The 11430-nt window shown below is 32.0% G+C and overlaps 1 protein-coding gene across 1 annotated transcript; it reads right to left on the reverse strand.

Annotated features, from left to right (window-relative positions):
• Positions 1-233: 233 nt before the first annotated feature.
• Positions 234-11247, reverse strand: LOC148627088 (sterol carrier protein 2-like). The gene is made up of 5 exons (XM_088567201.1): positions 11185-11247; positions 8718-8877; positions 6438-6665; positions 2008-2784; positions 234-1466 (listed from the first exon to the last, which is right to left on the reverse strand). Exons 2-5 carry the CDS (start codon positions 8818-8820, stop codon positions 1300-1302), a joined length of 1275 nt encoding a protein of 424 aa, XP_088423327.1. The 5' UTR covers positions 8821-8877; positions 11185-11247; the 3' UTR covers positions 234-1299.
• Between the last annotated feature and the right edge of the window lie 183 nt (positions 11248-11430).

An 11430-nucleotide genomic window follows, 5' to 3' on the forward strand; every position in this document is an offset into this window, starting at 1 on the left:
ATTTGTGAGTAGTAAAAGCTTCTTACCCTGTGCACAATGTAATTATTTGGGATATGAAGACTTTACAGAGAAATAAACAAGATGCTTCATGGACAACAAATATGATTGACCACATACATAATAAGTTTACAATGTATATTTAGGCATTATAGATCTTTTAAAAATGTAACGAAAATACTAAAAACAACATTTTGAAGATAGGTCCAATATAAACACTTACTCCTTATAAAAACTTCAAGATTCTAAAAACTTTAATAGAAAAGTAATCATGCTTCATTAACTATAAACAACAATACAAATATATAACTGTCTATATACCAGTATTATATTATAAAACATGACAGAAAAATTCTGTAAAAATTACACATAATTAACTCTATAAAGTAACAACCTGAAAGATAACAAAAAACTGGAAGCACTATCTGAATTCTTTATACAAAAACAATAAGGTTTTTTCCTCATCTATAGTTTTTAAATGATCCAAACAAGAACACAATTTACATCAAAGCTCATTGTAATGATACTAACAAAAAGTTCATAACCTTTTATTTCCATCTATTCCAACCGTTTTATGAATCAAGGACAAATAAAGAAATTTTCTGTTTTTTTATCCCGTCTAATTTTATTGCAAAAATTTCAAAAGTAGTAATTGCAATAATTTGTTCTTGTATTTTTGAATTCTAGATTTAATCCAGATAAGCAGGATTAATCTGGATATGGAAAAAAAATAGTATAATCTTGGAGGTAATTACAAAAAGGGAAATGTACTCAAAGATTTCAGAATTATATAAAATAGAAGTAATTTGAAAGTAGAGACTGGACACAAGAAATTTCTTGATAAGATCACGATAAAAAAATCTTGTATTATTCGATTGAAATGTATTTCTTGATAAAATTAATCAACTATAATTTTTTTATAACTCTTTTGTCATTTTTTATATTTTAAATTTAAGCTGAGATTAATTTCACATTTTCAATTATACAATCAGAACACACTTTAAATATAAACTCTCACACACATATATATAATTATGCTAAAATATACAAATAATATCTAATACAACAAATTTCTTTTAAAATGACTTAAACAAATGGAATATAATCAGACTCCCTGATTAATGCTACAGTAGCAGTCTTTTACATTGATTGTCATAAAAGTACATCATACATGTACATTTAATCACCAACATGTACCCAGTTTTACTGGAATTAATAACTGATTATGCTGACACATACTGTATTGTTAATCTGATCATTATACATAAAACTATCACGGTTACAAGGCCCTTCCCTCTGTATCTATAGTTTAGCTTTATTCTGTCTAATGCCATATTTTTTGTACATGGTAACAACTGCTGCACCACCAATACCAAAGTTGTGTTGTAGTCCAACATTTGCCTCATCTACCTGTCTTTTACCTGCCTGTCCTCTCAGCTGCAACACTAATTCTGCACATTGGGCTAAACCTAGAAAATCAAGTTCAAACCTCACTCAAATTTACTCAATATTTACAGAGATCAACTTCATGTGGTATTCATCACTACATATTAATTTAAGGTGAATTGCTGTATAAGTTCTTCTAATGTATCAAGCTGTGGTATTTATAGATTGCTAATACATTTGAGATTGACCTTATAAAACATCTTAATACTTCAGTCTCTTGAAGTCATCGCTTCAAATGAAAATATTTTCTAACCCAAGTTATTAAATGTGAATATTTTTGGTCCAAAGGTGTATCTATACACACCTTTATATTATAATACATTATAAATGCATTGTTATACTTGTTTTCTATTTATAATTCAGGGGTCAAGCTAGAATCATGATCCCATTTTTGGCTATGTTAGCCAATTAGATTAATTTGTTTTGGGAGATTTGATACAAGAACCCCTCCAAAATGATCTCTACCATTTAAATTGTATGACACATATCTGTAGGCTTGGTTATTTTCTATCTATGTAATTCAAATATTTTTGTTGTTTGGCAATGCTCACAAACATAAATTACCTGTAGCACCTATAGGATGACCTTTAGACTCTAGACCACCAGATGGATTAACTACCCATTTATTGTTAAGGAAACACAATTCTCCTCCTGCTTTGTTCTTCCTCCACTCACTGTTCCTAATCAGCTGATACCCTGTTCCTTCTTGAGCAAGACCTAAAGCCTCATACATCAACATCTCATTACAGGAGAAACAGTCATGGACTTCTAGTACATCTACCTGTTTAGGATTTAAACCAGATTCTTCATAACACCTTCTTGCTGCTTCCTTTGCCATTTGGTAACCAGATAAATCTATATAACTTTTCTCAAAAGAATTTGGCATATCTGTGACCAAGTGTTGGGATATAATTTCAACTGCTTGTCTCTGTAAACTATTGCGTATTACAAAGTCCTCACTACAGACTATGGCACATGCACCACCATCAGCCACTGGTGCTGACATCCAAAAGGTGATAGGATAACACAACATCAGTTTATCTTTTATATCAGAATGAGTTAACTCTTTAGAAATACTTGCTTTAGGATTATTTACACTTTGTTTATGGTTTTTATATGAAATGTTCACTAAATCATCAATACTTGACTCTGGGTATTTTTCTAGATACTCCCTAGCAGCATAGGCATACAATTTAACCACATCAGATGTCATATTTGTCATTCTCTTTTGTATAAGCCCAGGTTCAGCTCCTAGGCTTCCCATGTGGTCCATATGTCGTCCAACTGGTGACAATTTTTCTGGGTATCTTTCTGATAAACCTTTTTCCATTTTCTCAAAACCTGTAATTAAAACAACAGCTATTAGAACTGAGTCTTTAGGACAAAGATACTCCTGTCATCCCTTAAATGTAAGAGAACAATTAGATGCACACATGTAGCAAATGACCTTACTCAAAAAAATTACAAAACCCTAAAAACATTGTGAAAGTTTATATGGGAGCAAGGCAAAAAGAATTCAGATAAACACTGTCATGCATAAGCAGTGTTAAAAAAATTGTCCCCATGAATAGTTGTGACAGAGACATACACATGTCCTCAAGAAAAAAAAATGTGATATACACCATAGTCACTAGAGATAGAAATTCAAGATTGTAAATACGAGGAAACTAATTTATTGAAATTTATTCATTTCTGAGTATTTTTCATGTTTTGTCATTACATATATCACACTTCAAAAAGTTTCAATTTCATAAGGAAGCAAACTGAACCCCCCACCCCATCCCTCAGAATCTGCCTATTAGTATAATCCCTGGTTAAAGAAAGTAAGCAAAATACATTAATGACCTAGGTCTGTCATCTATAATGAATATTTAATCTAATCTAAGCAAAATTAGGCAAAGAACTTTTTTTGTCAATGTTTACAAACTCAAAGTACAAAAATATTTGTGTCGCAAAAGTTTTAATTTTCCCCGAGTGTCCACAAAATAGGTCAAAGACCTCCATATGTTGATACTTTAAAAAATAGAGTAGATCAATCTGCTGTATGTAAATTATGAATTCATGTTCATTTAATGATGATTGGACCAGGAGGACATTAATATATTGCTAGAAATGAAGTATATTGCCCCTATGTAACTTAAAATGAACTTGAAAATAAGAATCATTTTCTCCTAAAATGCAAATATGAGAAAAATTAAATATAAAAACAAAATTATGGTAAACATTTCTATTTTATTAAACCATAAATCATACAAAGTTCTCAGCCTGACTTCCTCTTTCATGATAAACTTCAAATATTAAGAGACCTACTATAGTTAACCTTAAATATTATAAATGTTGTTTCAATTATCATATTATTTGAACAATGTATTCCCATGTTCATTATATTGGTAAAATTTGTCTGTTTTGGGTGTTACCATTTATTATTGATAAGTTTGTGCCAATTAAGTACATTGTATTTATTATTTAGTAAACATAAAATCAAATATCTAAATAAATAACATATGCAACACCACAGCATTGATTATTCAGCATCTCAAATTTAAACCAAGTTTTTGCAAATCAAATAATCCCTAGAATTTCTCATTAGTTGAAATCCATCCAACTTTAATGCTGGACGGCAATTTGACCAACCCGAATAAAAAGCTTTGTCAAGTGCAGCATGATACGACCTCAGTGGTTGAAACCCTGAACAGTTGGGGCAAGTGTGAACATGATATTAGTTTTTATTAGTTTAGGAGAAGAAGTAGGTAGGGACCTTTCTGAGGAATCCGATAAAAAAAATCTGACCAAAAATAAAAAAGTTGATTTTCTTTCGGGTGTGGCCCCTTTGACCTCATATAACTCGAAAAACATAAGACATATCTAAATGCAGAAAAGGACACGAAGTCCAATTAAATGGAAAGCTATGGTTAGTAAAATCATATTTGAATTTCAAAACAATTGGTCAAGCTCAGCTTAAGTTATCCCACGGAAAGGAAGTGTACCCAGATGATAAAGCAGCTGCTACCGCTGCTGACCACTCCATAACATAATATGACTGCATTTTTTTCTGCTGCTAAATAACAAGAGGCTCCAGAGAGTCAGAATCGCTCACCTGGTCAAAAATAGTCTTTATAGCTTTCTAAAACTGGACTCTTGACCTTACCGTACTATTGTCAAATCAATTAATCAATACAGAGTATCTTGGTTATCCACCAGGTTTCCATATTATAAAATAAATCTGTAATTGACATTTTTTTTCTTCAAGGGCAATAACTCCAACATTTAGCAACAGATCTTAATGAAAATTTCGACATAGATCGATCTCACCATGCTGATCAATTCCCAACACCCCCCCAGAAAATTAGGCTAAACCCTTTGGTTTTCAAGTAATTTCAACAAGTCGTCAATTTCTAGTAGTGGTGGCCATGTTTTCAACAGATGAAAAATTGTTAAGGATATATGTTCACAAACATTCATGCAATGTTTGGTTACAACCCATCCTACAAGACTATGAGGAGATTAAAAAAAAAATCCATTTCAGGACCCATAACTCATTCATTTGTCAATGAATCTTTCTGAAAATTTCGCCATACAAGTAGGTAACCCCATCACGCAGAACAATGTTAATCCTTGCCAGATTTTAGCTAAACCCAACTGTTTTTGAGTTATTCGCACAATTCTGCAATTTGACCCCTATGGTCTATTTATAGTAATGACAGCCATGTTTTTTTGCCAGATCAAAAATCCCCATACATGGATTGTTAAAAACATCCAAAGGAACACTCATGCAAAGTTCGGTTACAATCTATTGAGTAGTTTCAGGGGGGAAAATGTTTGTAAAAATTAATAGACAATGATGATGATGGACACATAGTGATGGCAATAGCTCACATGGCTAAAAAGGAGCCTAAATGGGAAAATCCCAAACCCCTACAATTTTAAGCCCATTTAAATTGGTCAAGAAATAAATTACCCATACATAGTTTCAGTAACAATTATAAATTTGTACTTTTTTTCAGCCCCTGTCAGTTCCTTCATTCTCAAATGAGAAGGGCCTAATACCTCCTCTCAGACAGTGAAAGAAATTAGCAGAAGACATACAGACTGTGTCTATGTAAAATCAAGCAGGTCTATGATGAAATTGGTTGAGTTTGCTTTGAATTCTACAGTGCAGTCTACATAAAATTATGATGGGTCTATGTTGACCAAAAATTAAGTTTCTTACACTGCCCAGATCAACCTTTATTTACCAGTAGTAGTAAGAAGCCTTGTAGTACAAATTCCTAGAGATCCATTTACTTATGCATGTGTACTAAACTTACTGTTCAGACATCAAATTTAATGTCTATAGACGACAAAAACATTTATAACATCATACCATTAAATGACCCATTTTTTTAGTGGTGACATGTAACCTATCTACTTATCCCATTCACTCTCTCTAGAGTATAAGCTCAACACCAGGTCATGTTGCTTGGCATATTTCTTAGCTCTTACTTAGTGAGTTGTACACAGCACCAATACAAAATGATTGGCAGCCATTAAATTAAGATTGATGACAAGGAATCTTCAAATACAGCTTTATTTAAATTACAGTATCAGTGATTTTCAACAATTATTTTGGGTCCATATTTTAGCCTCCATTCCACAAAAAAAAATTGCTCCGAAATTCCCAAATTACAGCAGTAAAATTCCCAATGGTTGTACCATCATGTACATATATATTATTTCCAAAAGTCACAATTTTCACACTCTTTTTCCCAATTGTATGGGTCCTAGGCCCCTTCCCTGAAACAGTAGTTAATATTTTTTTCTAATACAACTGTCCAATATACATGTACCTGTGAAATTTACTTTTAAAATCTTTAAAATGATAATTATTCACACAGGCCTAGAAAATTTTAGGGGGTCTATCATAGAATGATAACTTGAAATTTATGATTTTATCTAATCATAAAAAAATACATTACAAGGAATTTTGCATTTACATTTTTACTTCAGCCTCTTACCTAGTGCCATGACACAGTCTTCAATCCCACTCTGAATGAGACGCCTGGCTAACATCAGTGCACTTGATCCTGAGGAGCAGTTATTATTGACATTAAAAACTGGTATCCCAGTCATTCCAAGCTCATAGGCTGCTCTCTGTCCACAGGTAGGTTCACCATAACAATAGCTGGCTACCACTGCTTGAATCTTTGAGAAAGGAATTTTTGCATCATCCAATGCAGCTTGTCCTTAAAATAAATTGCATTGTATCAAGAAACATATTTAAAGGTAAAACATGCATACCTTTTTCTGCAATACTGATTTTCTTTATTGTGGTATTTCATATAAGTAGTAATTATATTTGAATATCAATGAGTACAAAAATGATAATACAAAAATATAGTAGACCAGAATTCAGAAACAAGAATACTTAAATTGATTTGTCTCCCATGGTAAGTTGTTGTCTTCAAGTTTCTGTTAAAAAATTTCAAAATGTGGTTCCCTGAACTTAATTTATGATATACCAATGTAATCAAGTCCAAAATTTAGGGCTTTATATAGATCAAACAGAGGCTGTATTTCTCATTCATACTTCAAGAACTTTTACACAGATTTTTTTTTATAAATGATAAAAAGAAACTTAAATGAATTACTTTAATAAAACTTTTTTTGTTAGGCCTATAAAAAAATGTTGTGTTTCCAATCACCCCTCTAAAATTTTGTAGGGTCAGTAGTTAGGGATTTTTGACAATTTTTATTTTCATTTTTTTTAATTTTGAAGTGAAAAAGTGTGTCAGAAACTAAACTCGGAATACAATGAAAACCAAATCTGCAAAGATTAAACAAGTACCAGGTAACAGACTCAGTCCATGACCAAAAACACACTCGTGTATTGTTTACAATTAATTCTAAATATAAATAACCAGTATTTTTAACTCCTTGATTTTCCATCTAGGATAGAAACAAGAGGCTCCCCGAAGCCTGAATCGCTCAACTGGTTAAAGTCTGTCTTTCAAGGGCAATGAATTTAACAAGTTGTCCAACAATTTGGACTCAAGAAGACTTTGGTAGGACTGTCATTAGAATCATTTCAGTGATAGAAAGTTTCTTTCTTTTATAGTTTTAAAGATATTGGCTGAAAGCTGTATAGGGCATCTTTCAAGGGCAATAACTATTACAGGAGTCACCTGACAACTTTGATTCCCGACGACTTTTGAAGGCCTTATAATAAGGGTCATTTCAGCTATAGAAATAATTTTGCTAAACCTAACAGTTTTGGAGATATATGCAAAAAACTAATGTCTGACCCCTATGTTCTATTTTAGTAACGAATGCCATGTTTTTCGACGGATCAAAAATCCCCACATCAGTTCTATGCATGATATCCCAAGAAACATTCATACCAAGTTTGGTTCCAATTGGTCATGTGATGTAAGAGGAGAAGATTTTTGAAAGAAATAAAATACAAAATAGCAAAAAAAAAAACGTCGAAAAAGGGCAATAACTCCAACATGGGTTAACATATTAAAATGAAAATTTGACCATAGATAAATCTCATCATGCTAAACACCTTTATCCCATTTCAGAATTGGCTAAATCTAACGGTTTTGGAGATATATGCGAAAAACTACTGTCTGACCCCTATGTTCCATTTTTATTAACGATGGCCATGTTTTTCAATGGATCAAAAATGCCCACGTCAGTTCTATGCAAGATACCCCAAGGAATATTCATACCAAGTTTGGTTCCAATTGGTCAAGTGGTGTCAGAGGAGAAGAGTTTTGAAAAATTGTTAAAGATGACGACGACGACAGACACCAAGTGATGGCAACAGCTCACCTGGCCGAAAAAGAAATATCTTTGGCTCTATTTTCTTCTTCTTTTCTCTAAGACGGTCAGCAAGCTATTTTTTTTTAAACCACAAATAAAAAACTTTTGGGTTTGGAGGGTCTGACGGAGGGTTGGTAGGGTTGGTAGGGTGACCAGAAACATACCGGCAACATTTTTTTGTTTAGGCCTTAATTGCACAAAAAGTTATACCTTGTATATATATTTGTGTTTCCTTATTTAGTATCCCCACAAACTACCTCCTAAAAATTAACTATTGGTAGAAACTTGTTTAGTTGCTTAGTTTGCAGATTAAATTGATAATTTCCTAAATGTTGAAAGCTTTCTTTTTTTAAACTATCGAAATGAAACACTTGAAAAGTTTTGTCAAATTGTACACCAGGTACTTAATACCATAAATATTAAAGGAGTTAACTATTATGCTTGAAAATTCAGATAAGTTTTATTCTTACCAGCTTCTCTACCCATGTCATGATAGTCCCATGTTTTTGTCAGAGGTCTCTCAAACTTAGTAGTTCCAACTCCAACCACAAATGTTCGTATTTTTCTGTGCATGATAACTAGCTCTGTTATTCCAATTGGGTAATACTGTTATCCAAGAACAGAAAGTCCCTAAAACAGATAAAAGTTGGAACTTTGAAACCATAAGTACCAGTAAGGCAATTTAAAGTATCAAATGCAATTACATAAGTTCTAAACTAAGGAACTTGTACTATTAAATTTTTTGGCAGCATCAGGGTATTGTTAAGGAGACCAAGCCCTATCCTTCACTAACATCTTTATATCCAGTACATTTCTACCAGTTACTTTTCATGTTTGACAAAAAAAAAATTATGTCTGTTTTCTGCTACCCTACCTACCATAGTTTTTGTGCCTACTTTCAACATTTTATAACCATTTTGGCTAAAGCACCATTAAAACCTAGATTGTTTCCCAATTAACTTAATGTAAAATGTTCCTTAAAAAATAAAATAATTTTCTTACCTACATGCCTTATTTTTTTATTTGCCGGTAGCATAAAACAAGATTAATAATTTTTTTGCCTTATCAGGATTTTAAGATGCAAATCCAGGTTGTGGCACATGGAGCAGGACTTGGAGGTGCAGACTAACAAGAAAATGCCACAATAAGCACGATGAAGATTTATAATTGTCAGAAAAGGCCTGTTTGAGAGAGTAAAGTTGATTTATTAAAAGAAATAATTTTCAGTTTGATGCCTGCCAGATTTTAAATTATTGTCTGACAAATATAAATCAATGGCTCTGTCCAAACCCATAATTGTTATTATTTAACATCTTTTATCTATCACATTGAGTCCATAAGTCTTATCTAATAATGCCAATCACTTGTACATGTATGTAGTTCTATGATCTATCAAAGGGCCTTTTAATTAGAATAAATGATCTTTATCTTTACTGTCAAAAGCAGCATTATAAAATAGAAAAAAAAAGGTTTCATTCAGTATCAAATTTTAAAACAATACAGGCTTCCGGCTAGTGGCTTAAAGCAAGCACTGACTGTAGTCATGATTACAATTAAATTAACATTTCTAAATAAACTTATTAAGCTGAGAATTTATATATAGAAAAAAAAAAATTTATTACTTAAATATTTTGAAAAATATGACGAAAAAAGCAAATGTCAAATATCAAAGAAATTCATATTTCACAGTTTGGTGCTTTGATATAAGATGATAGAATACATATGGAGAGTCATTATTCCAAAAATCTTGCCTGTGTACTTATGCATCACTTATGACACATGTTAATTAAAAGACAATAACTTACTAGTGCATGACTTATCACTCTAGGCATGCTACTCGCATGATAAGTATTAAATATTTCAATCATTTTGTTTAAGTACAAATGTATCCACAAATCGCACATAATTTGAAGTACAAAATTTGTTTTTTACTTATAATCTGTGTTTACTTGAGATGATTTCTGGGACATACATGTACCTGTAGGTTAGTATTATAATCATTTTCTGTATTTCAATTTATATGTACAACACTAGTCCAAGACCGAAGCCAGGGGTGCAACAGGTGTGACCACACACCCTTTCAAAAAAAAAAACCAAAAAAACTTTGATTTACATCTTAGCCTGTAATTAAAGAGAAATCATACCAGATAACCAAGTAAAATTGCTTATCAGTGATCAGTTTGCAGTCCCATTTAGAAAACCTGGCTACAGCCCAGTAGTCACAACAAAAACATCATTCAAATTGTAAATGATGTTTATTACCTCTCACATATTTTCACTATGTTTTCTTTTTTTTGGTTTTTTTTTTTGGTACAATTGAGCAAGTTCATATGTTAATCAAACTAGATGTAGACCATATGCATTTATATCTTTCTTTTTTCTTTGTTGTTGTTGTCAGAATTTACATACTTTGTTTCTATTAATATGTGTTATGACCATTTACAGTAAATGTGTTAGAACAAATAAAAATATTGAAAATATGAAAATATTGATGTAGCTGAATTTTCATCGCAGGTCTATAAATGTTGGCAAGAGCCAAGACAACTCAAAGCGTTGTTAAACCCCAATCAAAAACTTTGGACCAGATTATTGGGGGGGGGGGGCGGGGGAGGGGGGCTGTCAATTGAGGTGTTGACTTCTCTCTTATTTCCAATGACACCCATTAGCACTGACAAAAGCAAGGATTTTTATAGGAGCCTACAATAAATATCCTTGACAGCAACAAGTACTTGTGCAGTTGTGCCAATTAAAAGGCACAAATAATTTGTGGCCAGTTTCAGTGACAGTGTGAGGGCCACTTGGAAAAATTAATTCACAGATGGTGCACTGGTGGTTAATGGCATGTTGTATTTTTTCAAAATATTTTTTATAGGTATAACTACCACCCTGTAACAACCTCCCTTTCGTAATCAGTGTAAATATTTCGTGAAATATTACCATTTACTGAATTAATTGTCTAGCAGTAATGCCCATTTATTTCGGCATAAAAATTTACAAAACGAAACATAATAAAACTATAATAAAAATAACATCGTAATGTTTTTGTTTTGTTTTTATCACAAATCATTTCAAATATACTTATAACATATCAAGAAAACTATATTTTACATGCTAATTTGCAGAAAAAGATAGGTTTGAGATTACTTTAACGTCTTAACAGATTTAAATTCGTTCCGTCTTTAA

This window comes from Perna viridis, chromosome 1 (assembly GCF_037379345.1).
Source record: "Perna viridis isolate PV_CMFRI_1.1 ecotype Kerala chromosome 1, ASM3737934v1, whole genome shotgun sequence".
Classification (NCBI taxonomy): domain Eukaryota; kingdom Metazoa; phylum Mollusca; class Bivalvia; order Mytilida; family Mytilidae; genus Perna; species Perna viridis.

Excerpts from the sequence above, each read along its gene's own strand:
- LOC148627088 (XM_088567201.1), bottom strand. The coding sequence starts at position 8,820 with ATGCACAGAAAAATACGAACATTTGTGGTTGGAGTTGGAACTACTAAG. Across the intron at positions 6,666-8,717 it reads TGACATGGGTAGAGAAGCTG|GACAAGCTGCATTGGATGAT; the intron begins GTAAGAATAAAA and ends ATTTATTTTAAG. Across the intron at positions 2,785-6,437 it reads AGACTGTGTCATGGCACTAG|GTTTTGAGAAAATGGAAAAA; the intron begins GTAAGAGGCTGA and ends TTTTAATTACAG.